Source organism: Lipomyces chichibuensis, assembly GCF_038497645.1.
Source record: "Lipomyces chichibuensis strain CBS 12929 unplaced genomic scaffold V1513scaffold_1, whole genome shotgun sequence".
NCBI lineage: Eukaryota > Fungi > Ascomycota > Lipomycetes > Lipomycetales > Lipomycetaceae > Lipomyces > Lipomyces chichibuensis.
This window is the reverse complement of record NW_027117453.1, coordinates 485,183-512,596: the sequence shown is the minus strand read 5'-3', so window position 1 is coordinate 512,596 and position 27,414 is coordinate 485,183. Positions and strand designations below refer to the sequence as shown.

Genomic DNA, 27,414 nt, shown 5'->3' with positions numbered 1-27,414 from the left:
GCGGCACCCCGCTGTTGGAGAACTTGGTGACGCGACCTCTAGGACAATATACTTACGAGAGGACTGGAGACTAAGTATACAGCAATCGAGCCCATGATCGCGGACTAGCTAAAGTACGCTCATAATGTGGCAGGCACATTGAAGTTTAGCAAGGGCTGCTCACGTGTCACTTCGCTCAGCCGATTGACCACTGCCCCTGATAGAATTCGAACCTTATCCGCCGCGCGGATCTGATAACGGATTGGCCTGGCAATCAAATAACATACAGCAGTATAAAGTAATTTAACAGCACATACTAGCAGCATTCAAATGCAAAATATTATAAATGCGCCACTGGCAGTCGGGAACTCTGGATTCTGTATGATACATTGAGAGATCTCACCTACAACGGTCTTCGAACGCGCTGTCAAGTGTACATAGCTGTCTCGCCAATGTTGGAAAAATATGCGACGATTACAGTTAAAGGAATCCAAGATGTCGACTATATAACTGATCAAGACAATGATAAAGGTACAAGTAATATTGCCATAGTGACAAAAATGCAATGACACCGCGTAAATCTTGTCTACAAAACCACGACCAAACCAACAACACCTTTAATTCACGCTACATCATAATGATAACCCATATCAGCACTCGCGTCACCCATTTGTATATCACTGAGCGGTATCCCACATCCACGCGACTTTCCACCGCCGTATTGGTCGTGTTTCTTCGAGTTGCACGCACCGCCACCATGACTCCCTAACATGCTCTTCACTACCGATACTCTCGTATATATCACCAAGCAATATCCATGCCTCTGAAGAGTCCCATCCTTCTAGCTTTGTAGTAGTTTCCAGCAGTACAAATGCTCGGTCTCGGGCCATGGGCTGCTCTTTTTCTGGCAGATTTAATAAGACAGTGGAGATACCAATGATTGCTGGAATATGATCGATAGACACTGTGAGCGCTGCTTCAAATGCTTCCATCGCATCCGCAGTTCGGCCTTGTGCATGCATTAAGAATCCGCGCTATTCAGAGTATTAATAAAATTTATGCCGGAAAATTGATTTCAACATACCTCCGTAAATGTGTCCTCTTTAGCGCCGCCTAGCTTTGTGGCTTCTGCAATTGCAGAAGCACATTCGGTCCATTTCTCTCTCCGTCGAAATAAGCCAGCCACTAGTAACCAGACTTCCCGGAGACACTGCATGCTAATATTTTTCAGCTCAGTGTCATCAACACTTAGACTGTTGCGAAGAACACGATTGGCACCGCCCTTATTTTTCTCGATAATACTCGCCGCAGTAATGGGCTGTCTCGATGACTTGGACGATATCCGTGACCGCAGAGATGCATCGGACAATCTCCTCCTAAGAGATTGCGGTAAAATTAGGCTCTTTTTCGACAGCAGTTTTCGAGATTTTGGTGAAGTTATTCTCATATCAGCAAGGATGGCTGCAGGAATATTTGATGTGTTTGATATGACGTCTTGCGGAATACTATCGAGTATTTGTTTCTCAGTATCTGACACAGGCTTGCGGCCCGACGAAATAGATGTAGACGACGAGGTCGAAAACGGACTAGCCGTGGCGTCTCTGTGAAACTCATCATCATCGTTGTCATCCACAATTGCTTCTGCTCTTTCTTGGCCATCGTGGGCAGTAACTGCGATAGCTGGAACTGGAACTGCAGGAACAATGTCGCGGCGTTTTGCCTCCTTTTCAGATGGCTGAGGAAACGAAATTGCGGAAGTAGATGCTTCGTGTATCTGCGATTCAACCGTGTCTTCGTCCCAAGTGAATAATTCATTATAAACAGCAAACAAACCGTCCGAGACTTTTTCAAGAGCGTCCTGCGCGCCTTCAGTCATTTCGATTAATGCAATCTCTGTCATCCGTAATTGCAGTACCACTCTCTTTTCTGTTAACGTCATGCGCCTTCGCTGCTCGCCTGTAGTATCTTGCACAGCGGTCCTGCATACTTCTCGTGCTTCTAAGTGCTTCTCTCTTGCTGACAGAATTAACGCCAAAACATGGGCAACTCCAAGATGACCAGCATCGACTTGCCGAGCTTTCCGAGCTAAATATTCCGCAGCATCGAGATCATGATAAAACTCCGCAAGTAGCAGCGAGCACTCATACAATGCCTCGGTATTATTTTCGTCAAATGTCAAAGCGTTATCGAAAGCTAGTCGTGCTGACTCCGCATCTGCATCCCGCGCTGAGTTGTTAAGTGCTGATCGTGCCACGAGAATATATGCGGAACCGACTGCTGTCCATGCTGTCGACAAAATTTTCCTTTTATTTTGTCCTAAAGCTTCCTGGCTACTAATCACTTTGTCCGCAGCCAGGCCCGTTTGACTGTTCTCGACAGCCGAAGATACAACAATCCAACCTCGGAGTATTTCAGCATTTTCTTTGGCTTTTCCAGCATCTCGAACGTATCGGACTAACATCTGCAGACCCTCAGCGGCAGTCTCAACAGTTGTGTGTGCACTATCAACGTCAACAAATGCAGATCCCTTCTGCGCTCGCACCCGACCCTTCTCGGCCAGATCAAGGTACGTTACTAGAGCGCGCTCCGCGTCTGTGTAATTTCCAAGTGCGGTGAGTACTTTCAGAAGACATCGAAGAATAGCCTGGCAATGATATGTCTTCGCTGCTGCCTTGTATAGGAAATCCGCTAGTGCTCTGGCATGCAGTCTGTCGTGCTGACCTCGGCGGATCCATGAAGCCACAGCCGTCTCCGCGTAGGATACAAGGTCCGCATCGTTTGGCTCGCCGGACCGCGGGAACTTTGCCGCCTTGAGCACTGCGGTCGCCGTAGCCGGATCGAACAACTGCGGCGGCATGAATAGCGGACTAATTGGGCCTGTGATGGTTGTATGATGAAAGGACTTCCAGCACACGCTTGTCTTGCATGATTTCTAAAGGCCAGAGATCTTCAGCTGACACCTTCTGAGCCGCCTGTGGCATCCAGTGGCTTAACCACTCCTTGAATAGGGTTAGGGATATTCCCAGAAGTCAAAAATTCAGCCGCTGACTATATTTTAAACGGAACTGATTTACAAATCGGGTTTCGAACGTATATTCAATTCAATGGATATCAACAAGCCTAATAATACAGACGCGTCCGCCGATTGGACTTCTCCATTTGTGGAGTTCAATTCTAGTATCCCAGAGAGTGGACTCGTGTTAGCATGGCTCACTCGCGACAACACGAAGCCGCTTAGACCGTTGCCAGGTTCAGCTCTACACACTCGATTTGGATCGTTCCAACATAGTTCTATGATATCGTCAAAATATGGAACACAGCTTGCGTCTTCGTCGTCAACCCAAGCCGGTTTTATTTACTTACTTCATCCAACCCCCGAACTATGGAGTATGTCGCTTCCACATCGAACTCAGATCGTTTACACACCTGACGCGAGTTACATTGTGCAAAGATTGAGAATTCGACCCGGAAGTAAAGTTATTGAAGCTGGCACTGGAAGTGCGAGCTTTACGCACGCTCTTGCTAGGACTGTCGCCAAAAATGGCAGAATATGGACGTTTGAATTTCACGAACCTCGGTTTGAGATGGCCATGAAAGAAATTGAAGATCACGGCCTTGATGGTGTTGTCAAGTGCTCGCATGGCGACGTTTGCGTGAATGGATTTATCCCGGTATGCGACGAGATCCTTGATGCTTCTGCGGTGTTTTTGGACTTGCCGTCGCCATGGCTCGCTATTCCACATCTCAAGTCTGTCATATCGAAGGAGAAGATAGTCCGGATATGTTGTTTCTCACCATGCATGGAGCAAGTTCAGCGTACAATTGAGACTTTGCAAAAAGAAGGTTGGTTAGATATAGATATGGTTGAAGTTAGTTGCAAGCGATGGGAAGCAAGGAAAGAAATGATCCGCAAACCGCAAGATGCGATTGAGCGACTAAGAGATATAAAACGTCGACGTAGTGAGGGGCTCAAGAAGAGAAATGAAAGGAAACTTGCAGAGGAACGCAATGACGAAGCAGTATCAGAGGCGCAGGAAAGTGAAGAGGGCATTGATAACGAATCACAGGCTCCTGACAGCCGACTCAAGCGCAAAGCAGAGGCAACAAGTGAACCAGATGCGGAAGATGGCCCTGCCACGCCAGCAGAGAAGCACGTTCCGGATAAGCCATTCTTACCCTCCGAATATAACCCATGGGGAAAAGGAAAGCGTGTACACGAAGGCGAGGATGGTTATGAGTGGAAGGAGGTATCGAAAGTCGAAGCAGAGTTAAAGTCGCATACATCATATCTTACATTTGCATATTTGCCACCTCCTGTGCAAGGCAAAGATGGAAGTTCTGAGTAGATGATGATTTTACTTGTAAGATATTATATCACGATTTAGATCATCCAAATTTCGACACTATTATTCGTTGCTCTCCATCCATCTGTTCCTGTTTTCTGTAAAACATTCTACTGGTACTCATACACATAACCCAGTGGAATTTAGGGACAGTGGATAGTAAATGAACGGTGGAAGATGTGCACAGAATCTGAATATAGACGGCGACTGTGTTGTATGTGTCCAGCCTGAAGGAACTAGCTCTCTACTTACTATACTTGAGGTCTTACATAGGTAGGCTGTACGAGTTATATCCAATGCAAAGTCATGCATAATCTTTGTCCATGTGAATACAACTGGAGTATTCGCACGAGTTGGCAAATGGATCAGTGTTCATTTCAGATCGTACTCACAACCTCAACACGTCTCCAAGGTGAACAGCCTTTAAGTGGATAAAATAATGTAGATAAGGGAAGGCAAAATAGATTGGTAACTTCGGGATAAGGATTGGATCTAAGGATTGGGTCTCGGGCCATAACTTGAAGCAGCAGGACCAGTTTGGAACTACATGTTGAACTTGCACGGACCGGTGGATCCGACCGGACTTGTCTGTGGACGGTCAATGCATAACGATCATGGTGTGCTAGCCGTATTGGGCCTAAATCATTCTTCTGTATGATGAGACAAGAACTCGAGATGAGTATGCTCGAGTTCACCACTCATTCGAATTGGTACAGCTGCATGGAGCGTATTTTGGTAAGAATGAGAAGGTTTAGCAGGGAAGCGTGGTGTCTACAGAGTGGATCTCGAACAGGATATGAGTACGTTGGAAGAAAAATTGTCGTAGAGCTTGACATAACAATACATCGACCTATTCTGAATAGAAACAGATCCGCATTACCTCCGTTACTCATGCTTTGGTACCGTAATCGTATCCACCCCCTAACTCAAGGTAATCTTTTCTTCACCTCTCTCTTCTGTATCCCGATACTCTTCGTTTCTTTGACCTGTATGTTTCTCTAACACGACATCGGACAACTTATCCCTGCACTCCGATACAACAACTTCATCAAATGCAGCATCATTGGTCACCGTAGTAGACGCGGGAATGGCCAACGAACCATCGTCCTCTGCAGAAGTGGTGTTCGTGCTAGTGGTTGAAGTGAAGGCAGTAGGATCGAGGACGAGATTGGCTTCAACTTTGTTCGTCTCCTGCAGATCCAACGGCTCCTCTTTTTCTTTTTCCTCGACCGCATCTTCACGAACAACTAATAATTCCGTTGCTGCCGGCTTCTGCAACGTAGAAAACTCGCCGTCCCCATTGATATTTTCAGGCGCAGGTTCCGATTCATCCGGTTGAATCTTGAAAGTTGACATTTCCGGACCCAATGCGGACGTGGAATCAGTTGATGATGGACTGAGGGGGTCAAGGTCAGGCTTATTATATGGCGACGACAACGAATTCTCCGCATCTAGACTATTAACTGATCGCTCAAGCACACATTCCACATCGGCTTCCGAAGCTAGCGTCGTTGCACTGGATTCATACACTGTAACGTCCTCAGCGACATCCTCATCTGTCGGCCTGCTAGTTGGTTCATCACGCTGCAAAGTTTTCTCGGTCCAACCAACGACTTCTAATGGAGCACTATCCTGTCCAGTACCCTCAGCTGGTATCTCATCGGTGGCCCTTTCCGTAGGCGCCTCAACAGCATGAGTGGCCTGCAAGTTCTCCGCTGCAACTTCTTCACGACCAACTAATAATTCCGTTGCTGCCGGCTTCTGCAACGTAGAAAACTCACCGTCCCCATTGATAGTTTCAGGCGCAGGTTCCGATTCATCCGGTTGAGTCTTGAAAGTTGACATTTCTGGACCCAATGCGGTCGTGGAATCAGTTGATGATGGACTGAGGGGGTCAAGGTCAGGCTTATTATATGGCGACGACAACGAATTCTCCGCATCTAGACTATTAACTGATCGCTCAAGCACACATTCCACATCGGCTTCCGAAGCTGGCGTCGTTGCACTGGATTCATACGCTGTAACGTCCTCAGCGACATCCTCATCTGTCGGCCTGCTAGTTGGTTCATCACGCTGCAAAGTTTTCTCGGTCCAACCAACGACTTCTGATGGAGGACTCTCCTGACCAGTACCCTCAGCTGGTATCTCATCGGTGGCCCTTTCCGTAGGCGCCTCAACAGCATGAGTGGCCTGCACGTTCTCCGCTGCAACTTCTTCACGACCAACTAATAATTCCGTTGTTGCCGGCTTCTGCAACGCAGAAAACTCGACGTCCCCATTGATATTTTCAGGCGCAGGTTCCGATTCATCCGGTTGAATCTTGAAAGTTGACATTTCCGGACCCAATGCGGACGTGGAATCAGTTGATGATGGACTGAGGGGGTCAAGGTCAGGTTTATTATATGGCGACGACAACGAATTCTCCGCATCTAGACTATTAACTGATCGCTCAAGCACACATTCCACATCGGCTTCCGAAGCTGGCGTCGTTGCACTGGATTCATACGCTGTAACGTCCTCAGCGACATCCTCATCTGTCGGCCTGCTAGTTTGTTCATCACGCTGCAAAGTTTTCTCGGTCCAACAAACGACTTCTGATGGAGGACTCTCCTGTCCAGTACCCTCAGCTGGTATCTCATCGGAGGCCCTTTCCATAGGCGCTTCAACAGCATGAGTGGCCTGTACGTTCTCCGCTGGAACTGCAGCTTCAGCCTCCTCCAAGGCTCTACGTCTCGCTTCTCTCTTTGCACGAGCCGCCGCCTTCTCTTCCATATCAATTTCCTCCTGCAACTGTCTCAACATTTCTTCAATCTTAGCATCTTGATCTGGTTCCTCTTCGGCATTTTCCATGCCCTCTGCCCTTTCCGCACCAGCTTCCTCTTCCATGACAGACACGGCATTAAAATCAAGCTCGGACTCATCAACTGGTGTCTCAATATCCGTTGCCAGAGCAAGATGGGAAGTAGTGGCTTTTCTCTCCGTGAGGGCCGAGAAGTCATCGTCACTATCGCTGTCTGCGGTGACTGACTTTATTGTAGGATGGCCGTATAGATCGTCCGCATGTGAAATATCAGAATTGTTCAGGTCTTTATCGAGATAGTTTGCGGAGCTTTTGAAGCGGCTGGCTGACGCGTACATGTCGTCTTGACTCCGCGCTGCTAGTACTGATTCAATTGGAGGTGAGGTGACGTGATCATCGGAGAGGTAATCAGGGAAATTCGATGCAAGAGCAGACGACGATGGCGTCATGGTACCAGGCACTGAAAAGGAGTTAGTAATGGGCGCAGCGAGAGACGGAGCCGCTGGAGCAGGAGTCTGGGCTGGGGCTAAATCCTCGTCTTCCAGATCGATAAGACCAACACTCTCATGTACAGTTGAGCTTAAAAGATTCAGGTCGCCCAACGTGTCGTCGGATGCCTGTTCCCGAGGAAGCGAGTAGTCAATTCGTTGCAGAGTGTTATAAGACGTCGACCTGTAACCGTTCGTATTGGCATTCGACGAACCCAAGTATTCACTGAGCTTGGCGTCTAGAGAATTATACCCAGTATCCCTCGAGCGATACGAATCGAGTCGGGGAAGCGATGACCGTCTGAATGAAGCGCCTTCGTACAGTGATGATGTATCGGTGCGTGTTGACGAAGACGGACGTATTGAGTACTTGGAATCCGCAGAGGAGGAGATCCCACTAGCAGTGCCAGAGAACGTGCGGGCTGCAAACGACGCAGTAGATGACCACGGAAATTCGGATACAAGAGGCTTTCTCATGCTTGATATCCTTAACGGCCGATTCACGAATTCCGCCGGTGGATGTGGAGGAAGAGGAGGACCGGCAGGAGATGGTGAGGTAGCTCTGTCAGGGAGTGCGACGGGTGCTTGTCGCGGAACAGAAGGGGATGGTTGCGCAATAGGAGATGATCGCTGAGAGCTGATAGACGGCTGACGTTGATATGATGGTGCTTCATATGTCGGCGTGTGCTGTCCTTGATACGTGGAATAGTCGTTATGATACGGCGTCGTTTGCGAGGGCAGTGAAGGAAGAGAATTCAGTACTGATGCATGCTGTGGAGTTGATGTCGCGCTATACCCATTTAGACTAGGAGTAGATGAAGCTGCAGACGATGCCATAGACGAGGTGTACGGATGCATAGATGCTGGTGGTTGTTGCCCGTATCCAAAAGTGGCATGAGAAGAGGCATCATGACCAGGCGAAGAATACGGCGGCAATGACGTAGTAGCAGGCGCAGCAGATATTTGCTGATCAGATGGAACACGAAGAGATATGTCCTGAGGCGTTGCATACGAACCCATTGTCGTAACAGCATCTTGTGACCCTAGCTGCGTCGGATGTAACATATGCACATCGGAATCCAAATATCCGGGGGCAATTCGTCGTTGCTGCATCGTCTCCTGGAGCAAAACGTCGCTCTCCCATTGTGACACCTTATCTTTAGCCTTGTCCTGCTGTTCGGTAGCCCGTCGCTGCTGCTCGTCAACGGACGCCAAGACCGCCTTAACTTCATTAAACCGCGCTGTGGAAGATGGAGGAAGGCCTCGAGGCAATGTCGCATAGTTCAGTGGTAGCGCAACAGGCTGAGGAAGCTTTAGGAATGGGGATATGATAAGAGGGATTTGAGAGAGGAATGAATGAGCTGATGAGCAAAGTTAATTACAAACCGTCACAGATTGAGAACAGAACGTACTCGCCGCGTCATGCATCCTGAGCCAAGTATATCAATTGCAAACAAAGTGAACTCTAAGACGTAGGTACTCTAAGTGGTTCGTCAGGACTAAGCGCCGAGTTGCCAGAGTTGCCAGAGTTGCCACGGTGACTATGATTGTCGTAAGTAATCGTGGAGTTAACCCACAAGCTATGGACGGCTCGATTGGGTTGGTGCGGCGCCATACGAGAAGAGACTGCTAAACTTTATTCTCGCCGCGTCTGGTTCTGCGATTGCTCCCTAACCGCATAGAGTTGTTAATTCTTGGGGACAGTTTGCGGACGGGGTTGCCAATTTTTTGTCAGCCCCCATTTGAGCAATTAGTATTACCATATAAGCACAGGATGAATACTATTCGTTGCCGGACATTTCTCACACGGACTGTGTCTCTACGGCCTTCAGTCTCGCGGAGTGTAAGTGTTATGGATTTGCATCGGGATCGATCTAATAACTTCCTCAGTTCCACTCGTCCCGAGCTGTCCGGAATTTATATTTGAATAGCCCAATGCTGCGGCAGCGAGAGAATATAATACGCCCAACGGTGTATATAAGTGCGCGTAGTAATTCGACAGTTAGCGCCGCTAGTGAAAGGGTGTCGCAGGTTGTGCAAGCAGTTACAGACCAATCTACATTGCAAACTGTGTCGGATGTCATTACCCCAGTTACCGACACACTCGCAGCTCACCAATTGGGTTACCTCGAATCTATCGGTCTCGCTCAGACGTGGGTCTGGCCGTCTGATATTGCGGCTCACATATTAGAGCTTACACGTGTGTACGGTGGCTTGCCATGGTGGGCAGTTATTACCATTGTCGCTGTGGGTGCCCGCCTCGTGTTCCTGCCCCTCTCATTCAAGGGACACGTCATGAATATGAAAATGAAGGAGATTCAGCCGCAGATTGACTTGCTAATGAAGCAATTGAATTCAACGAGCTCACCTAGTGAAAAGGCTCAGATCGGAATTCGACGGCAGAAATTAATGAAAATGCACGGCATTAAAATGTCTACAATGCTTGCGTCTGGCGTTATTCAGATCCCAGTTGCGTACGGAATGTTCATGGCACTGACGTCGATGGCACAGGTTCCTGTAGATGGATTCACGACTGAAGGTGTATTCTGGTTTCAGAACTTGTCAGATGTAGACCCATACATGGGATTGAGTGTGCTCTCAGCCGCGGGCACATACGCTAGTTTGTCGCTCGGCGCAGAGGGCATGGGGAGCATGTCGCCAGTGACGCGGACTATAATGACTTATGGTACCACGGTTGCGATGCTGGTTATGGGACTGTGGTATAGTGCCGCTAACGTGTTGTTTTTCGTGGCCACCGGTTGGACCGCCATGGCAACGTCCATGTTTATGCGTTCTCGGGCATTTAGAAGGCTGATGAAGGTTCCAGAAGAGGTCTACTTGAGGTCTCAAGCTGCCGCCAAGAAAACTGAAGCGAAGTCTTTTACGCAGCAGTACAAGGATATGTGGAATGACGCTAAAACAAGGGCCGAAGAGAGAAAGGCCGCTGAGACAAGATCGCAAAGAAGTATCCCATCCCCAACTATTCTGCCGGTTAGAGTGAAAAGCAAGTCTACTAAGAATGGGAGAAAAGGAAAGTAGTTCTTGAAGTCATGTATATTTAGATGTTGTAAATATAAAGACGGGTATATAACATGGTTAACGGAGCGGTACATCTGAGAATGCATTATTGGATATATAAATGTCCTTCTGATCATAGCACGTCCTCTATTCGGTTTCCTTCTTCTTCCTCATTTCCTCAAGCTGTTTCCGCTCTACCTGTTTCCGGATATTTATTCGAATTGGATGAAGCTAACTAATGTTAACTGAAACTCATTCAGTATAATCGTAAACTGAACTCACCTCAGCCCCAATAAATCCCCACCGTATACCAATCTCATTGGCCAAGATCTCCCCAAACCCAAGCATCATTCCGTTAATAAACGGAAAGAGCAGGTTTATGGCGCTGAATCGCAATATCGACAGATACGTGCTCGCACGCTTCCAAAGTGACCCTGGCGGTATTGGCTGGCTGGCCGCCTCGGAAGTCGAGGTTGATGACGAGGTTGATGACGAGGATGAGAGCGAAGCTCCTTGTAACTCGGCAGGCACTTCTTCTAATCCTACTACCTCCTTCTCTATTTCGTATGTTGCGTGTGACATGTTCTATGGTTACGAAGAGTGAGATCACAGATGTTTAATACTTGATCTGATCAATTGTCGGAATACGAATGAACTGTAGTAGTTGGGTTGAAAACCAAAATAATTTCTTCTGCACCGTTCCGTGCCGAAAACCTTCTGACTCATGCAGATCCCTCACCAGTTGTACAATTGAAGAATATCAAAAGTCGAATGAAGCAACTCTCCATCTAGGAGAATTGACGATTGAAGACAACTAGCCCGTATATACCAGCACGACAAGCGTAATTTTCAGATTGGGAGCAAATCCTCAGAAAACGAGTCGCCCGTCATTCCATGAGATCATGTATTACCCATTGCGCCTGCTGCGATAATCTGATTGTATACGCTATCAGACTGATAGATTTTGGGCAGAGGCTGTTCAATATTTTAGCAATTGAGAAACTACGATATATAAATCACGTCGAGCACGAATTACTATGGACGGTCACTCCGGCTCAGATCTCTCGTCGCTGCCCGGTTCCGATGATCCCGATATGCAAGTAGCCCAATCGCCAAACGGCTCCGTATCGTCGGGCATCTCGGCAGACACTTACGGCTCCGTTCCCGGCTCACCGGGTGTGAACGACGACAATCTTGACCAGGTGACTGTATGTCGATGGGAAGGATGCTACGCTGAATGCGGTAACATGGATAATCTCGTGAAACACATACATGATGAACATGTAGGTAATCGGCGGCCAAAGTACACCTGCGAATGGCTGGAATGTCCGCGAAGAGGTTTAAGTCAGACATCTCGATTTGCACTTGTAGCGCATATGAGAAGCCATACAGGCGAAAAGCCGTTTTACTGCAGCGTTCCTGGTACGTGTCTTTAGTGGCAATTTGGTATAGCATATTAATGGTTTTATAGAGTGCGATCGGAGTTTCACGAGGTCAGATGCGCTGGCTAAGCACATGCGGACAGTACACGAAACCGATGCACTGCGACCGTCGGATCCGGTTCCCAAAACACACCCGAACCACCCAAAAAGCTTGGGCGGCGCCACATATGCGGCATACACGGAAGCCATCAAGCGGCACAAGGCGAGCGAGAAATTGAAGGCATTGGGCGATGAGGTGAAAAATTCCTATCAAAGCGACGATGAATTTGATCCTGATGAGCGGCGGAAGCCGCCACGTAAATTGGCGCGATATCTGAAGAGGAAACTATGTTGGGTTGATGAGGTGCATAAGGAGCTGGAAGAGGAGATGGAGAAAGTCAACAAAGTGAAGCGAGAGTTGTGGGTGAGCAAAGAGCTGTTATTAGAGCAAGTCATTAGGAAAGAGTTGGGAGAGGAAGAGGCAGCTAAAATTGTACATTAGGTCCAGTTTCGTTTGGTTGAATATGTTCAGGTGTTATTGGGTGCAATATAGTATTAATATATGTAGCATTAATGGTACGTAGCATATCGGCCCAAACGGATAATCACTATCTATGTACAATGACGTGGAGTCCCGCACTAAACTATATCTATCAACACTATATCTACTCCTTGATAGCTGCCGGTCCCGTCGGCTTATTTTCATCCTCAATTGGTGGTAACTGATAAACCCGTAGTCGCTCCGCAATTCTGTCATCGACGACAAAATCCTGCATCCACTCCGAGCCCTTCTCGAGCGCAGTTTCCTTCCATTTCTTGGGCCACTCATTCTCTTCTTCCATGCCTTGTGCAAGATCGATACGGGGGATGAACGGTCGCGATTGACTTAACGCCACGGACGCGGCTAACCTGCCGCACCGGTCCGCCAACTCGCGTTTGGTGAAAAACCTGTAGGTTCGAATCGGTGTGTTCAAAAACCCGAGAATGTGTGGGAGTGGGATGTACACTATTGGCTGAAATGAGGTGATTTGAGCCAACTCTGGCGGGGTTGGCGCACTTCCGTAATCAGCTTGAGAGATATACGGCTTTGGAACCGCGGGCTTCGTGTCCTTCTTCTCTTCGCCGTCATCCTCTTCAATAGACTTATTTGCCTCTGCAACTTGTGACGTAACCACGCCTGCGTCAGCGGCCTTGCTGGCCTCAACGGCTGTCTGTGTGACATCATCTCCACTCTGCAACAATCCGCGCACCTCGTCCACAGGTTTCTCGAGTTGCGGAGACGCAGGCATCTCCAAGGGACCCAACCATCCCTCGTTCAAGCCATGCAAATACTCTTTATACGCACCTCTTCCCACGCAAATCACGCCTCCTTCTGTATCATACTTCAGTCCGTCCGTCACGGCCCTCATCAGTTCATCACGTGAATCTCCCTCGCCCCGTCGCTCTTTCCTAATCTGCTCTGCAACCTGATGCCGAATATCACCTTGCCTTTTCGCCTCCACCAATTCCCAATCAATAGCAGCAGCAGTCAACACAGGCTTAACATACTGGGTAAAATGCCCGATCGTGACATCAAGATGATCGCCGGGCGGGGGGGCAACATATACTGTCACTTTCCGAGGCATTCCGTTCGGTTGGAGCGTTTCTTCTGCCAAGTATGACACCCGGTCTTTCCATTTCTGTCTATTTGCGCGTCGGTTTTTCCGGTCGTAATAGATCATGCTGGAGATACCAAGAACAGTGCCGAGGAATATTGACATATTTCTGCCCGGCAGACGCAGACGCGGAATGCCGAGCGCTACGAGCACCGGATTTCGAGGTGGCAGAGTGGATTTAGATGGTGCTGTGGACATTCTGTGCAGAGTGCTGTTCCCGTGCAAATCGGTGACGTTAATATGTTGTCTGTATCTCTCTGAATGTGGCTATCTCTGTTCCGACCGCCGTACGTCGTTTCGCGTTTACGTTAATATGTAGATGCTCGATATTCGCCAACGAAACATCCAAAATTTTCGTGAGCTCCCGCGCGGCGCTGGACGTAGTCTACCTTCGCTCGCCCCCTGACGAATACGAAATATGAGGCACGTATGATAAAGACCCTAATCCACGCAAGTAAATTGTGTAAATCCTGAGCTTCATGTTTTATTTGCTTAGTTCGCCACTGTTGACGATAACTGCCCAACCGAATTCGATTATCCTTTCGAATTTAAGCAAGTTTGAGCAAATACATGTGTTTTCGTACGATCCTGTTGTTGATCTGAACACTCTATAAGCGCGGGTCAATATTCCAAGAAGGCCAACACTAGGCAATAACGTAATCGAGATCAATCAATGGCAACTACATACAATGAATACGGTGCCGTGATCACGGCATTCGATGCAAGTAAACCAAATAATATACCGCCATACGGGCAAAGGACAGGATGGCGGCCCAAAGCACTGGATGATTTCGGTGACGGAGGAGCGTACGTATTAGTTTTGTTAATTGAGAATATGAATCGCCGGGTTAACGGACAGTCAGATTCCCTGAGGTTAACATGAAGCAATATCCGCTCGACATGGGACGCACGAAACAGGGAACTTCAAATGCGCTTGCGATACAAGTTGATTCGCAGGGCAAGATTAAATACGACGCCATCGCGAGACAGGGGCATGGTGCTGGCCGAATAGTGCACACATCATTCTCCGACCTAATCCCCCTCCGCCAGCGCGCAACTATAGGAGAAATCAACCTTGCGCGACCATCAGAAGACGACGTAGCAGAGACAACAGCGAAAACGAAAGCAGCTTTTGAAATGATCGTGTCTGGCAAGTCCAAGGCCGCGAACGCAAAGAGCATAACGAACAGCAAAGCTCAGGAGCCGACGTATATCCGGTACACTCCGAGTAATATGATGGGTGAGCGAGGGAACACGGAGCATCGCCAGCGAATTATAAAGATGGTAGATTTGCCGGAAGATCCGATGGAGCCGCCGAAGTTCAAACACACCAAGGTGCCGAGGGGGCCGCCTTCGCCGCCTGCACCGTTGTTACGGTCACCGCCAAGGAAGTTGACGGCGAAGGACGCGGAAGACTTTAATATTCCACCGAGTGTATCGAAATGGAAGAATCCAAAGGGTTATACTATCGCGTTGGACAAGCGTTTAGCGGCGGAAGGGCGTGGATTGGAGGAGGTAAAGATTAATGACAACTTCGCAAAGCTATCGGAGGCATTGTACGCGGCGGACAGACACGCTCGGGAGGAAGTCAAACAGCGGGCACTATTACAGCAGAAGATTGCGGATCAAGAGAAAGACGCCAAGGAAGAACACTTGCGTATGTTGGCACGCAAAGTACGCGAGGAACGGGAAATTGGAGCACGCAGTACAAGACGACGGAGTGCATCTCCACGGCCTGTCAGGGATAGGTCGCTGTCGCGGGACCGGTCACGTTCGCCATCGATTTCGAACGATTCGCGGTACGGATCTAGGTCGCCTTACGACGAGCGGGATTCGTACAGGTCTCGTTCATATGCTCGGTCGCGGTCTAGGACACCGCGATCTTGGACGCCACGATCTAGGACACCGCAGTCGAGGACACCGTCTCGGTCTCGTTCGCGATCTTATTCGCGTACTCCCTCGCGATCAATGTCGCGCTCGCTCTCGCGAACACCCCGCTCTCGCTCCCGCTCCCGATCGTACTCTCGATAAATTTATATTGTTGTTTTAACTTTGTATACTACATTATTGCATTAGTGTACTTTTAGTACTAATAAATGATATGCTGACAGCCTTTGAGCAGTCAACATACTAATCCATCAGTAATCCCTTCGACGCTCTCGACAATCAAGCCAACCGCACAGAATTGGCAGAGGACAGTGACACTACAATACATATATAAGCGATCATATGCATGATAGTATAAATATTTCCGAAAGTATTTACAAAATGTATTTAAATCCCTATTGAACGCTCGAGAGCAATGAAACGCTACCTCGACGACATATATGTAATATGCCATTAGACTTCCAGGCATCTAGTCCACGCCCTCCTTACTCAAACACTGGGCAGGTGGTTGGATCCTCTGCCGGTAATATGGTTGGTCCAACCAGGTACTGGTTAGTATCCATGCATGCAGCGGAACTGCCTCATTCAGAACGCTTTCCCGACTCATACAACTCCAGCTTTGGTTCCATATGGGATGTACATCCGCATTCTGGCATCTTTTTGTAGAAAAGTACCAGTTCGATCAAGAACACCAATTAAATTTTTGTAAGCCTGCAAACGCCAGAACTTCAAGGACCCGATGTCAAGATTGGATCAGAAATTGCAGAGCTTGCAGCCGTAATGATATTCTTGTTGTCGTCGACAAGTCAAGTGCATTGGTCCGGTGGATATGTTCTGGCTTCTTGCTAGATGGACTGTCGGCCAAAGATATTAATGGTTGCGGCGTCTTCCTGGAGGCTGGCTACAGAGTTTTAGATTTGTTCACATGTGGATGACTGGATGTAGAGGAGGAACATATGTTGATCGCAGTAGAGTAAGTGTTAGTTTCGATCCTCCAGTAGTAGTGGTCAACCAGCAGTTTACATCTCCGGCAGAAGCCCGGGATGGGGCTGTCGCATCCGAAACAGTCGGTTTTCCTTAACTTTTATGCAGTCTCCATACTGTCTGGCAATCGACCTAGTCTAGCATTGACTGAGCGTCTTTGGGATTGGGTCGTAGGTTGTGTTGCTGGATACGAAGTTTGAGGGCCAGGCGGGGTAACATGGTTTTAAGGATGAGCTAAGAATTGTGAGATCTTGTTAAGCCTGACCTTAGAGCGGGCGTTTGTGGACCTCCAAATTGCGTACAAGTGCGACTAATGTCGCTTTCTCGGTTGCCCAGCGGCATTGTCATTGTCTTCCGAGTACTGCTATTTCATTTTGCGTTACAGGCACCATATATTTCTCCGGGTTCAAGGAAAGGATAGTAGGCAAGAGGGAGCTGTAGGATTCAAACTTACTACAGATGCTTCGATAGAAGTTGTCCAGTAGCGGCTGCTTAAGCGCCTGGGCCAGCACAACTGGCTGAAGATGACGGTCGTGGCGGCCGCGACGTACTAGGTATCCGGCGCGGGAGCAGGGACATGAGCATAGTAATTGTAAATATTATTTATGTTTCTTTCTCCTACGGCAGATTAGAGCCGATTCGAGGAAAATAGCACAAGACCGGTGGAAGTAAAATATCCTGATTCGTTCAACCGACTCTAGGCCCGACAAATTTGGCGAATTTAGACATGCGGCTCAATTCACGCCGCACCTCTGACACGTGCTTCGCAATAAGTCGAGGCCAACCAACTTATACTTTCCACGCGTCTTCTACTTTACTATCACTTAAAATAAATGGATAGTAAATCAAAAGAGGGGGGCGAAACGATCAAGACAAGAGGACTGGGAAACGCCAGCGAGCGACCTGAGAGCTCAGAAATAAGGTTTACATTTAGGGTTAAAGTTTGATAAATGTTTCACGTAAATTCAGCGAAAATGTGTTCATTATCGGCCCAATTTTAAGCAAGGAAGTGACCCAATAGAGCAATGGTTATTTCATGTTAATTTGCACCGAAATTGACAGGGCCTCTCTATTACTATAGCAGGCACTTGTGTCACAAGGCTGGGCTGGAGGCAGCTTGGATTTAGGCAAGCTCTTGCGCGGGTTGAGTGACGGGTTTGGAAGGCGCGATATACCCAAGGGACGTCGATCACTCTGGTCCATAATCTTTGGCCTTTGTCATTTAGTGCAGAGTCTGCGGAATGTGCTCGCTTATTGCGAACGTCGTCTGAAGATATAAAACGTCTCTACGTCGTTCAACGTCCAATTCTGCACTGGGCACTCGCCCTTGCAGTTTTATATCGGCCAACTCATTCGTAATGGGATTTCCGACAAGGGGGTTTGTGCCGACTCCCAAAGTTATAGCCCTCTGCAGCAAACGAGGCTAAATTAGCGTAGGCTGTGAGAGATGACGGAGTGCATCTCGCGAGGTCGAACAAGTTGATCGGCTCGTACGATGGTCAATCTACTAGCCATTCGGTACTCCCGTCCACTGTCAACAAAGCCAAACAGATCCTGTGCGATGGCAGATCGCAAAGAGACTAAAATCGATATCAAAGCCATCATATGATGGTCGAGTGTTTCCATAGCCAGAAGTATATACAAAATGTAGAATTTAATCACAATTTATCACCGATAGACTGAAATTCTACGTTGCTAACAAATGTGCAGTATCCAATCTGCTCGTTCACTTATCCTCGCCATCTTCTATCTTTGGTAATTAGGCTGCGCCTTGTTGGCCGGCATTAACTCCAAGCCCTCCGTACCTGCCGAGTCCGTTGGCTCTTGTGCTGCGGTCGATGCGGTTAAGGACAGATTGTTCCCAGATCGCAGGTACACTTCCTGGAACACCGGAGTCTCCGCATGCGCCTGTACTGCTTCGTGCAGGCATACGGGTCTCTCGCGCACTCAGTGCGTTAGCGGTTAGATTGCCTGAGACGTGACAATCCGCGCATCGGGTAGGGGTTATTTACTCGTCGGGCTTGCTGCCAGTCGTTTCGCACCGCGTCTAAAGCACGCTATCTGTACGGGTCTTTTTAGCCCCTTGATAAAACAACGAACAACCGTTGTTCGAATTCCCGCATAGACATAATAATAGAACTTAAATACTGTACTCTTATGTCTGCTCAGTCAATAGGCACTCCCCTGCACCACTCCTTTGCCATAATTTGACTCATTCCCGTCCTATCTACAAATGTATCCGATACAATATCACTATCGTCTCCAGCTAGGGTAAGAATGGTCCTCCAGCTGCTTACTCCCGTACACGGACTGTATGTACGAGTCAGCAGCCCGGTCCCTCGACGACCTCGAAACACCACCGGGTGTTCCTCGCTGTGGACTGTGGCTTAACACCTCATGTCGTTCCGGCTCTGAGTACTCTGGGTACTCTCGTCTTGCATGTGGTAGTCCGTGAGGGCCCGGAGGTGGATACGCATCATGAGGATAAGGCGCTGGAGGAGGAGGGGGTGGTGGTGGTGAGCGAGCACGGTAAGCGTTGGGAAGTGGAGAATGACCACTTTCGTATTGACTTTGATGATCATAGCGTGGCGGCGGCGGCGGTGGTGGTGGTGGAGCATGATATGGTGGATAATAGTGTATATCTAGATGCCGATATCCGCCAGGCGATTCTCTAACTTGGTGCGGTGGCGATTGTGATATTGTTGGCACTGTTGAATAGCCCGGACGGGCATATTGATCATTTGGACCTGGCTCAGGTGGTGAATAAGACGCCGAGAACGACCTTGTCCTCGACCGGGAGGGAAGCTCCCGTGGAGATCGAGATCTTGACCGCGATCGAGACCGAGAACGATCAGAGTTTATTGATGATCGCGATTGGGACCGAGATCGACGCCTATATAGCGACCCTTCGTCAGAATACTTTGATCCAGTCCTACTGCGGCGCTTTTCCATAGCTATCTCGTCATCCTGCTTCGCTCTGAAAAAGGCCATGCTCCATCCCTCATATGCAAACTCCTCTTCGTCACCAGCCTTTTCGTCCGCCTCCCGAAATCGTCCTCCCTTCCACTCTAAACATCTATAAAAGCTATCTACAGCGCTCGCGATGTCCTCATGTGCTCTCCCATTGTTGGTAAGCTGCAATCTTATCGGCCTTGGGGCACTAACTGACACGGGCATCGCGCCCTGAATACAAGGGAGCATAGTCGACACCGGCAATTCGAAATACTTTGTCCCTTGTATTCCCAGCACCGGCGGAACTCTTCCATCATCTTCCAAGTCGGCTTCCTTACTCTCCTCTGCCTGCGATCCTTGCAACGATCCCCCGAATGACCAACGCCATTGCTCAAGCGTAACTGGGTCAGTCAACGACTGCAAAAAGAACGTATGGAAATACTCCTTCTCCTTCCATATCCCTACTAACTTATTTACTTGTTCGCGCAACTTCCCAATATGCCACGGAATCGCAAACAACGTAGGGAGAAACTGCTGAATCCCGGATTTAAACTCCCCGCCTGATTTGGAGATAAATGTAGAGTGGTAGAAAACGTCGTTAAGGATGTATAGGATGTGTAATTTGGAGTGACGGGTGGGAAGGGTAGGTGAAAGTGCTGTCAGGTATTTCCCGAGTGCTATTACGCGTGGGGTGTAAGGTGCTATGTGGTCGAGAATCAGATATTTCAGAGTCTGCAATCTGCAAGTTAGCCATCCTTCGTATTTAGATCAAGGATACATCACATACCCGCACATTCTCAACGGAGTTCTTCCGTAATGCTGCGTCGAGCGCGCTATGCAGTTTCTTGATGACATCCGAGGAAACAGGGGATGGAGTCCCTGACGGGTGTGGTCGGAGGAGTTCAGCGGATAGAGTTGCCTTTGCAACGGCGAGTTTGCCAAGGGTGGCACTGTTGTCCATGGCGACAGTCGGATGATTTTCTACTGATAATATATACGCATTAATGCCATTAATACTTGTGTAGAACAGGGATTCGTGACAATAATCTGATGAGTGGCGTGCCCCAAGTTAGAAACGTTGCTGTCTGATTCAGGGGTCGCGAATGAGACGGCATTTACAAATTCACCTTCACGCGAATACTTCGAGTCATATGCGCAGACACATTCGCACCACTCGATTCACACCACTCGATTCGCACCACTCGATTCACACCACTCGATTCACACCACTCGTTCAGCAATGTCGTCATCAGGCTGGAATACACTCGAATCAGATGCGGTAAGTGTTGTCGCAGATAGGCGCGATCGTTATTTGCAACGTGGTCTTTTTTGCGAGAGGATGACAACATTGTCTTGCTCAGATAACAATTCTCTGTCTAACAATATCAGGGTGTCTTCACCGAACTAGTTGAGTCTCTCGGCGTCAAGTCCGTCGAACTAGACGAGCTCCTCTCCCTCGATGCAGATCAACTGCGCGCCGTAGCGTACGCCATATTCGTTCCTCATATCATGCTTTCAACTGCTGACACTCATGCAGTCCTCTCTACGGCGTCATTTTCCTCTTCAAATACACTCACTCGGCACTAGCCCCTACAACTCACGGAATCCCACAGGACGGTTCGTACGATCCAGATGCTGAACACGCCATCTTCTTCGCACGTCAGAAAATCCAAAACGCTTGCGCAACACAAGCGATCCTTTCCATCGTGCTTAATCGGAGCGACATTCAGCTCGGCAGCGCCTTGACGGAATTTAAGGCTTTCGTGGAGGGCTTCGATTCGGAGGTATGCCCATTCGGATAAATTTTACTCTCAATAATAGTTTTGACCCATGCACAGCTCCGAGGCGAGACTTTGTCGAATTCAGAACTAATTAGACTGACACACAACTCATTCTCCCGTCCTACGCCGTTTGTCGATGAAACCCAACCTCAGCGCCAGGCTGGCGACGACGACGATCTGTACCATTTCATAGCGTACCTCCCGGTCAATGGCACGCTATACGAACTCGACGGGTTACAGCCATATCCGATTTCGCACGGCGCCTGCACGGACGAGACGTTTTCCGAAAAGATTGTCGAAGTGCTGTATCGTCGGATCGCGCGGTATCCAGAGGACGAAGTGCGGTTCAATTTACTTGCTGTATGTCATGACCGGCGGGAATTGTTGGCAGCGGTGGGGGATACGGAAGGGTTACTCCGTGAAGAGGAGAAACGAGCAGAATGGCGGAGGGAGAATGTTTTGCGACGGGAGAATTTTGTAGGGTTGATTTATGAGGTACTCAAGGGCGTTTTGGGGGACGTTGTTGTGAACGAAGGCGAGGTTGGTTTTGAGAAGATGATTTCGGATGCGAAAGCCAAGACGCAGAAAAGGATCGAGGAAGCGCAGAGACGGAAGATGCAGAGTAATAGCTAGTGAGTGAGGGAGCCATTTTATAGATTACTACATACGAGCATAATTTTTTTACTATATTGAAAGAATAATATATTAATAAGTATGCCCACAAAAAACTCCGTTCTTATATACTCTCGGGAACGAATGTTACATCAATCATTAAATACATAAGCCAGATCCAAAGAATGTATACCTAGTTATTTGTTACACTAAAACTACCAAATTACATCCATGTATGACTGTTTACGCCACAATGGTCTCCTCGACAATGATCGCACCATATGCTTGTCTACCACCTGTATTAATCACATCAGAGTAAACACCCGGCGCCGGCTCGAACGGCTCAATGATACCGTAATCCCGTCGTTGCATATACACATATTCCTACAGCACATCAGCACTCATCCCATTTTACCAGTGCAAACAAGAATAAATACATACCAAATAGAAAGCGTGGATAACACCAGGAAAATATCCTATATTGAAGTATCAGCACTAGTATGCAACATAATAAGCGAAATAGCATATAGATATACCCAGTGATGTCAAGGCGATGTTGATGAGCAGATCAACTGAACATCCGCCTATTATAAACACTCCAAAGGGAGGAACTAAATGATTCGACTCTTAGTATATTCATGCATCTCTCGATTGTCCAATACTAGAATTTCAGGCCACTTACAGATAATTGTGATAAACATCAACAGGACGTCGGCTAAGAGACTCATCTTGTAATGTAATGTCTGATCTTTACAGTAGGTGTAATCTCTTTCTAGACAAAATTCTCCTCGGTATAGTGTACTCCGCACAAACTTCGCAGTATAGGTGATAAAGGTCCAGCGTCCTGTCTTGATTCGCGAGCTCGTCGATAGACTGTATTTCGTTTGGCCCTGCTTTCGACGATAGCGAATATTCATTAGGGTTAGGGCTGTCTTGGTGGATGACGCAGGCAATTGCGTCATCCGCCGGTCCTTCCGACGGCTGTATTCGTGCCTTCATTGGAAGCGCAGATCAGCACGCATCTTTCACTAAACCTTCCTTCGGTATATGTATGCGATGGTAAGCTGGATAGGAATTATCTTCAAAATCATGTCTCTAGTACCACCTAAGCGAACTGCTATATAAAAGCCAGCCAGCAGCAAGTCAACTATATACAGATAGCGCATGTAACTACGTGGAAAAACACATGTCATATCCTTCGTTGTCACATAATAAACTAAGATTACCTTGTACAATACAATCACGCCGTCATGACCAACCCGCAAGTCGCGCAAACGAGTTTAGTTTCCCTCCGCGCCGTAATCGATGCCTTGAAACTTTGTCCACCGCATCGCGAGCATGTCAATTCGTCTGCAGTATGTACATTGTCTTCGTCTCCCGACTCATCGCTTTCAGAGAAAAACCCGTTGCTAAATGTGCGTGCTGTCGGAGATAGCAAGTTGTAATCTAGGGGTTGTCGATCTATTGGCGTCTCTATTGCATCGCGGTAATATGCCAAAGATGGGTCATGTCGTACTGCCGTCTCGATAAGGCTAGTGGGCTGTGTCCCCTGGACGGAGGACTGTGTCGACGTCGGAGTCATCGGGGTAGCTTCGCGGCCTTTACGCCTACCTAATCGTGACAAACTCCTTGATGCATTGCTCATCGACGACGACCTAATCGTACTCCGAGAGGCTGTCCGACTAGGCGTTGAATTCACGGGCGAATTAATTGAATTGCTAGGGGAGACAGTCGCCAACGTAGAGGGTCTCGTTCCGCTTGAAGAAATCGCCGTCTTGCTCAATAATGCCGCGGCCTCATCCGTCTGTTTTCGCTTATCGTAGGCACAGTCTTGTCGGAAAATCTTGATATGACCCGTCTGGTCCGCTGTGACAATGATATTACCGTTGGGATGCGACTTGGGCGGATTTTTCGGACGGGCTTTCGCAATTTCGTCCGTAGCAAGCAAGGTTACCGGCGGTGGCATGCACAGATCATATACAGGATCGCCGGATTGTGATAGCAACTGGATGGTCTTCATCGGCGCAAACACAGCCTCCGTAACAGTTTCGGAGTGCGCTATACTTTTGTTACTAATCGAAATACAAACAACAATCCAAGTCTAGCTTACCAGTGAAATACTCGTACGGATGTTTATCTTTTCTACTGTTTCCAGACTTGGGAGCGAACATGTCCCAGATATAGACCTTGTTGTCCTCACTCCCACATATGACATACCGCCCGTCTTCAGATGAAGTAGCCTTAATCTGAGAAAAAGTGTTCTCGTTACCCTTTAATTTGGCTTCCAAGGACTTATCCCGAATATTATATAGCCTCACTCGTGAGTCATTACTCGTTATCAATAGTAGTGCGTCAGATGATGCTGAATCTGGCGACTTCCGCAATAACTCGATACCTGTGATCTTTGCGCCTTTGGAATTTCGACCATGTGAAGAGCGCACGTGCATTCGTGTTCGATATCGGAGGCCTTCAGTCTCATAAAAGAAACATAGGCCAGTGAAACATCCAGCGATTGCCGTCTGCCCATCTGAAGCGAAAGCGACAGCAGTGATGTAGTTTGACAAATCATTCCAGTAGACGACAGTCTTGTCCGGTATGCTCCATAATCTCAACCTGTAGTCCAGTGATCCCGAAAGAAAAAACCGATCGTCTAAAGGATGAAACGCGATTGACGTGACAAAATCCTGGTGTTGAAAGCAGCATAGACATTCTTCAACCGAAACATGCCATAGTCGGACGGTTTTATCCATAGACGAGGACAACAGGAAATTATTCTTACTCCACGAAAGATCCAGCACGTCCCCCTTGTGCCCGGCAAATTCGCGGTAGGGATTCGAGTGGAAAACAGGAGCATTGAGAGTTTGTTTACGACTGCGAGTATTTCCCCTAGGCCGGTGTGAATGCGAATGCGTCGATGCCGAATCAGGTGCCAGCGAATCTTGCTGCTCTTCTTCTTCTTCCTTCTCGTACTGCTCTCGCTCTTCTTGTGTAGATAAGACTGACCACACTCGTACGACCCTGTCCTCGCCTCCTGTTGCCAGGTACTTTCCATCCTTACTGAACTTTAGCGACCAGATTGCGCCCCTTTTGTGCTGGGGTAATGGTAACGAAGACGTAGATGCCGTTGTCGATGAAGGTGACTCAGAGTCTACCGTGTTCGACTTCCGATAAAGCTCCTGTGCAAGAAATAACCGATCAAAGTCCTTTGCAACTTTTCCGTGAGACCGCATGCGAATGTACTTGGGCCGCTCGGGGCATTGCGGTACGTATCCAATTGGGCGAGAAAATATAGCCGCATTGTATCCTTCTGATCGTTTATTTCCACTTTTATCCTGCGTATGGTTTGTCGCGCCCTCATCAGAGTCAGAGTCGTCGTGGCGCTTGCCAGTCCTTCGAGTCATCCGTGACAAAAACGATACGTGCTTTTTCCGACGCCGATCTTCTGTATTACTGTTCACGTTTGTAATAGTGCTACTACGCGGCACCCCGTTCACAGGACTGTCAGCCTTTATATTTGACGCTCGCCGGAGTAATGTTCCCGGCAATGATGCATTCGATGTCTCGCCCGCTGAACCAGATCCGATGGCTGCTGCAGTACTATATCTCCGCGACAAGAGCTGATCGGTGCCTGTCCGTTTCAAGATATGCATAGAAAGCGGATCTGTCCTACCGCCGCTGCTTCCGGTCGTCACGATCGAGTTCGAGCCGGAGCATTGATTGTGTTCGCCAACATTGCCGTCTTCATGCTCAGCGGACTCGTGGTCACCGTCAGCATCCGGCGGTGGGCCGTTGTAAACTGATCTTTCGTCGCCGCTTTCTTCAAAGCCGCCGGGGATGCGATCTGAATTGTCTGTCAGCAACATTTCTGAAATTTTGGCATCTCCATTGTAAGCGATATTACATACGAATATGATTTGATTGATCAAACTGCGTGTCTTCTGTCCCCTTCGCGTCGCTGAAAAAGTTAAACGACGGAATAAGCGCACCGACACGCACATTCGGAAGCGGGATACCTGAGAATAATCCCATGCTCTTGTGTATCGGCGGTCAATCAAATGAGTCTGACCTACTGTGCAGAATCAACTAGTTATCACACCTTAGACGCCAAAGGCAACGGAATTGCATGAATAAACCGCGCCTGCGTCCTTGCGAATGTGGATCCCAAATATTGCTTGTAGTAGAAGAATATGGATGGGAGCAGCCGACTGAATGATGGATCTTCTGTGGACCGCCGCACGAGACCGGCACCCTTGAGTTAAATCTACGCTAAACCGGCGAACCGGGTACGGCGACAGGGCCACTGACAACTTTGGCCGAGACTGATGCGAATACAACTGTCAGCATTCCTTTTCTGCAGATACGTGTTAAGTATTGGACCAAATATTTCACAAATGGTACAGCACATATCAACGGTAGACGGTATACTCCAAAATTATCAATCCACATGCACGGCTCTTCTAATTGTAGCCCTCGAAAGTAGCGCTTATCATGCCATGCAGATTCGGCTGAATTGACAACGCAGAGCACTAAATAGTCGCCTGCAACGGCGGCATTAATCGTCAACACGTTTCCTTATTATTTACAAACAGAGGTACAGTACTAAGCATCGGCTCCTACGGGTGAAGATATAGATAAAGACTTAAGCCGCCATCTGATGATACCTTCGATCCCAGTCTTCCGGCTCCGGAAGTTCATATTTTCCGATATTAAACGCCTCGCCAACCCTCCGGCTTTCGTCCCTTGAATCTCCGACACTGCAACTATATTGGTCACTGTAATGCAGATACTTCCAACAACTTCCAACAACTTGCAAAGAGAGGCTCGGCTCTGGATCAGACTTACATATGCTATGGGTGATCATATCGGCAGCTGCTGATGCCCCGAACCAACTTGAACCCGCCTAGACTGAGTGCCGAGACGCATACGGTCGTCGTTAAAATTGTATACTTCACAACGGCTCAAAACCCACTTTGACAGAATCACCGTCTGAGATTGTATCTGGCTCCGGAAGAGATCGGATACGACCACATGATAACAGCTGCTGCTAGTATATTCCTTCCCGCTCGACTTTGCTTCCACTAGATCGCCCAACTTCAGAAGAATAAAATGTCTCAATATTACCGGCATGTGAATTAAGGGTGGATACGATTTGCGATTAATCGTACGATATGAGTCCATGTGAAGCTTCATGATTAACTATACGAGCGCTGAGGTTGGTTACTCGCAAAAAATCGTATAGTCATGCAGGTGACTTCATTATCTGCCCTGAAATGCACACGTGGAGGACAAACAAATAAAATTGAATAAAAAAGATACAAAATTACAATTCAGCTGCAGTTGAATAGTGGTCTGCAAGTAAAGTAAGCTTTCTAATAGTTCCTGACTCCATCGAATGCCGTCTTAACCAACCCTAGCAGTCCTCTTCCGCCACTAAATAATCTCTCAACGGCCACTTCAGAGGCTGGAATTGCAAGATAGTCTCTGGCCGCTCCCG

The 27,414-nt window shown here is 48.2% G+C and overlaps 12 protein-coding genes across 12 annotated transcripts; 5 read left to right on the top strand and 7 right to left on the bottom strand.

Moving 5' to 3' along the window:
* Nucleotides 1-244: 244 nt before the first annotated feature.
* Nucleotides 245-2,927, bottom strand: V1513DRAFT_435241 (uncharacterized protein). The gene is made up of 2 exons (XM_066896584.1): nt 1,064-2,927; nt 245-1,013 (listed from the first exon to the last, which is right to left on the bottom strand). Exons 1-2 carry the CDS (start codon nt 2,834-2,836, stop codon nt 657-659), a joined length of 2,130 nt encoding a protein of 709 aa, XP_066756556.1. The 5' UTR covers nt 2,837-2,927; the 3' UTR covers nt 245-656.
* Nucleotides 2,928-3,083: 156 nt separating this feature from the next.
* Nucleotides 3,084-4,325, top strand: V1513DRAFT_372459 (tRNA methyltransferase complex GCD14 subunit-domain-containing protein; the record flags this gene model as incomplete). The annotated part of the gene is made up of 2 exons (XM_066894776.1): nt 3,084-4,017; nt 4,105-4,325. 2 exons carry the CDS (start codon nt 3,084-3,086, stop codon nt 4,323-4,325), a joined length of 1,155 nt encoding a protein of 384 aa, XP_066756555.1.
* Nucleotides 4,326-5,125: 800 nt separating this feature from the next.
* On the bottom strand, nt 5,126-9,168 carry V1513DRAFT_435237 (uncharacterized protein). Its single transcript, XM_066896583.1, has 3 exons — nt 9,023-9,168; nt 6,547-8,971; nt 5,126-5,568 (listed from the first exon to the last, which is right to left on the bottom strand). Exons 1-3 carry the CDS (start codon nt 9,036-9,038, stop codon nt 5,244-5,246), a joined length of 2,766 nt encoding a protein of 921 aa, XP_066756554.1. The 5' UTR covers nt 9,039-9,168; the 3' UTR covers nt 5,126-5,243.
* A 145-nt stretch (nt 9,169-9,313) lies between these two features.
* Nucleotides 9,314-10,758, top strand: V1513DRAFT_435233 (60Kd inner membrane protein-domain-containing protein). Its single transcript, XM_066896582.1, has 2 exons — nt 9,314-9,453; nt 9,501-10,758. Exons 1-2 carry the CDS (start codon nt 9,385-9,387, stop codon nt 10,647-10,649), a joined length of 1,218 nt encoding a protein of 405 aa, XP_066756553.1. The 5' UTR covers nt 9,314-9,384; the 3' UTR covers nt 10,650-10,758.
* Nucleotides 10,649-11,395, bottom strand: V1513DRAFT_482138 (outer membrane protein TOM13-domain-containing protein). The gene is made up of 2 exons (XM_066900383.1): nt 10,911-11,395; nt 10,649-10,859 (listed from the first exon to the last, which is right to left on the bottom strand). The coding sequence occupies exons 1-2, from the start codon at nt 11,208-11,210 to the stop codon at nt 10,776-10,778; spliced, it is 384 nt and encodes a 127-aa protein (XP_066756552.1). The 5' UTR covers nt 11,211-11,395; the 3' UTR covers nt 10,649-10,775.
* A 120-nt stretch (nt 11,396-11,515) lies between these two features.
* V1513DRAFT_435230 (uncharacterized protein) lies at nt 11,516-12,634 on the top strand. Its single transcript, XM_066896581.1, has 2 exons — nt 11,516-12,050; nt 12,100-12,634. The coding sequence occupies exons 1-2, from the start codon at nt 11,666-11,668 to the stop codon at nt 12,549-12,551; spliced, it is 837 nt and encodes a 278-aa protein (XP_066756551.1). The 5' UTR covers nt 11,516-11,665; the 3' UTR covers nt 12,552-12,634.
* On the bottom strand, nt 12,600-14,073 carry V1513DRAFT_435228 (mitochondrial import inner membrane translocase subunit Tim54). Its single transcript, XM_066896580.1, has one exon. The coding sequence runs from the start codon at nt 13,900-13,902 to the stop codon at nt 12,715-12,717; it is 1,188 nt and encodes a 395-aa protein (XP_066756550.1). The 5' UTR covers nt 13,903-14,073; the 3' UTR covers nt 12,600-12,714.
* A 131-nt stretch (nt 14,074-14,204) lies between these two features.
* Nucleotides 14,205-15,849, top strand: V1513DRAFT_407779 (SKIP/SNW domain-containing protein). Its single transcript, XM_066895662.1, has 2 exons — nt 14,205-14,511; nt 14,568-15,849. The coding sequence occupies exons 1-2, from the start codon at nt 14,378-14,380 to the stop codon at nt 15,733-15,735; spliced, it is 1,302 nt and encodes a 433-aa protein (XP_066756549.1). The 5' UTR covers nt 14,205-14,377; the 3' UTR covers nt 15,736-15,849.
* Nucleotides 15,850-18,666: 2,817 nt separating this feature from the next.
* Nucleotides 18,667-20,652, bottom strand: V1513DRAFT_8122 (uncharacterized protein). Its single transcript, XM_066900620.1, has 2 exons — nt 20,315-20,652; nt 18,667-20,259 (listed from the first exon to the last, which is right to left on the bottom strand). Exons 1-2 carry the CDS (start codon nt 20,486-20,488, stop codon nt 18,829-18,831), a joined length of 1,605 nt encoding a protein of 534 aa, XP_066756548.1. The 5' UTR covers nt 20,489-20,652; the 3' UTR covers nt 18,667-18,828.
* Nucleotides 20,496-22,032, top strand: V1513DRAFT_392805 (ubiquitin carboxyl-terminal hydrolase). The gene is made up of 4 exons (XM_066895300.1): nt 20,496-20,806; nt 20,917-21,011; nt 21,065-21,311; nt 21,366-22,032. The coding sequence occupies exons 1-4, from the start codon at nt 20,768-20,770 to the stop codon at nt 21,939-21,941; spliced, it is 957 nt and encodes a 318-aa protein (XP_066756547.1). The 5' UTR covers nt 20,496-20,767; the 3' UTR covers nt 21,942-22,032.
* On the bottom strand, nt 21,988-22,793 carry V1513DRAFT_435218 (uncharacterized protein). The gene is made up of 4 exons (XM_066896579.1): nt 22,603-22,793; nt 22,457-22,531; nt 22,362-22,396; nt 21,988-22,304 (listed from the first exon to the last, which is right to left on the bottom strand). Exons 1-4 carry the CDS (start codon nt 22,646-22,648, stop codon nt 22,164-22,166), a joined length of 297 nt encoding a protein of 98 aa, XP_066756546.1. The 5' UTR covers nt 22,649-22,793; the 3' UTR covers nt 21,988-22,163.
* Nucleotides 22,794-26,131, bottom strand: V1513DRAFT_392800 (WD40-repeat-containing domain protein). The gene is made up of 3 exons (XM_066895299.1): nt 25,826-26,131; nt 24,031-25,761; nt 22,794-23,978 (listed from the first exon to the last, which is right to left on the bottom strand). The coding sequence occupies exons 1-3, from the start codon at nt 25,947-25,949 to the stop codon at nt 23,161-23,163; spliced, it is 2,673 nt and encodes an 890-aa protein (XP_066756545.1). The 5' UTR covers nt 25,950-26,131; the 3' UTR covers nt 22,794-23,160.
* Nucleotides 26,132-27,414: the final 1,283 nt, after the last annotated feature.

Excerpts from the sequence above, each read along its gene's own strand:
- V1513DRAFT_435241 (XM_066896584.1), bottom strand. The coding sequence starts at position 2,836 with ATGCCGCCGCAGTTGTTCGATCCGGCTACGGCGACCGCAGTGCTCAAG. Across the intron at positions 1,014-1,063 it reads AAGAGGACACATTTACGGAG|CGCGGATTCTTAATGCATGC; the intron begins GTATGTTGAAAT and ends TACTCTGAATAG.
- V1513DRAFT_435237 (XM_066896583.1), bottom strand. Across the intron at positions 5,569-6,546 it reads GCAACAACGGAATTATTAGT|TGTTCGTGAAGATGCGGTCG; the intron begins TGGTCGTGAAGA and ends GGAATTATTAGT.
- V1513DRAFT_435233 (XM_066896582.1), top strand. The coding sequence starts at position 9,385 with ATGAATACTATTCGTTGCCGGACATTTCTCACACGGACTGTGTCTCTA. Across the intron at positions 9,454-9,500 it reads GGCCTTCAGTCTCGCGGAGT|TTCCACTCGTCCCGAGCTGT; the intron begins GTAAGTGTTATG and ends TAACTTCCTCAG.
- V1513DRAFT_482138 (XM_066900383.1), bottom strand. The coding sequence starts at position 11,210 with ATGTCACACGCAACATACGAAATAGAGAAGGAGGTAGTAGGATTAGAA. Across the intron at positions 10,860-10,910 it reads GGGGATTTATTGGGGCTGAG|CTTCATCCAATTCGAATAAA; the intron begins GTGAGTTCAGTT and ends AACATTAGTTAG.
- V1513DRAFT_435230 (XM_066896581.1), top strand. The coding sequence starts at position 11,666 with ATGGACGGTCACTCCGGCTCAGATCTCTCGTCGCTGCCCGGTTCCGAT. Across the intron at positions 12,051-12,099 it reads GTTTTACTGCAGCGTTCCTG|AGTGCGATCGGAGTTTCACG; the intron begins GTACGTGTCTTT and ends ATGGTTTTATAG.
- V1513DRAFT_435228 (XM_066896580.1), bottom strand. The coding sequence starts at position 13,902 with ATGTCCACAGCACCATCTAAATCCACTCTGCCACCTCGAAATCCGGTG.
- V1513DRAFT_407779 (XM_066895662.1), top strand. The coding sequence starts at position 14,378 with ATGGCAACTACATACAATGAATACGGTGCCGTGATCACGGCATTCGAT. Across the intron at positions 14,512-14,567 it reads GATTTCGGTGACGGAGGAGC|ATTCCCTGAGGTTAACATGA; the intron begins GTACGTATTAGT and ends ACGGACAGTCAG.
- V1513DRAFT_8122 (XM_066900620.1), bottom strand. The coding sequence starts at position 20,488 with ATGGACAACAGTGCCACCCTTGGCAAACTCGCCGTTGCAAAGGCAACT. Across the intron at positions 20,260-20,314 it reads ACTCCGTTGAGAATGTGCGG|ACTCTGAAATATCTGATTCT; the intron begins GTATGTGATGTA and ends TGCAGATTGCAG.
- V1513DRAFT_392805 (XM_066895300.1), top strand. The coding sequence starts at position 20,768 with ATGTCGTCATCAGGCTGGAATACACTCGAATCAGATGCG. Across the intron at positions 20,807-20,916 it reads ATACACTCGAATCAGATGCG|GGTGTCTTCACCGAACTAGT; the intron begins GTAAGTGTTGTC and ends TAACAATATCAG. Across the intron at positions 21,312-21,365 it reads TGGAGGGCTTCGATTCGGAG|CTCCGAGGCGAGACTTTGTC; the intron begins GTATGCCCATTC and ends ACCCATGCACAG.
- V1513DRAFT_435218 (XM_066896579.1), bottom strand. The coding sequence starts at position 22,648 with ATGAGTCTCTTAGCCGACGTCCTGTTGATGTTTATCACAATTATCT. Across the intron at positions 22,532-22,602 it reads GATGTTTATCACAATTATCT|TTCCTCCCTTTGGAGTGTTT; the intron begins GTAAGTGGCCTG and ends CGAATCATTTAG. Across the intron at positions 22,305-22,361 it reads TTATCCACGCTTTCTATTTG|GAATATGTGTATATGCAACG; the intron begins GTATGTATTTAT and ends GATGTGCTGTAG.
- V1513DRAFT_392800 (XM_066895299.1), bottom strand. The coding sequence starts at position 25,949 with ATGGGATTATTCTCAGGTATCCCGCTTCCGAATGTGCGTGTCGGTGCG. Across the intron at positions 25,762-25,825 it reads TGATCAATCAAATCATATTC|ATCGCATCCCCGGCGGCTTT; the intron begins GTATGTAATATC and ends CAGACAATTCAG. Across the intron at positions 23,979-24,030 it reads TCCGTACGAGTATTTCACTG|CGCACTCCGAAACTGTTACG; the intron begins GTAAGCTAGACT and ends ACAAAAGTATAG.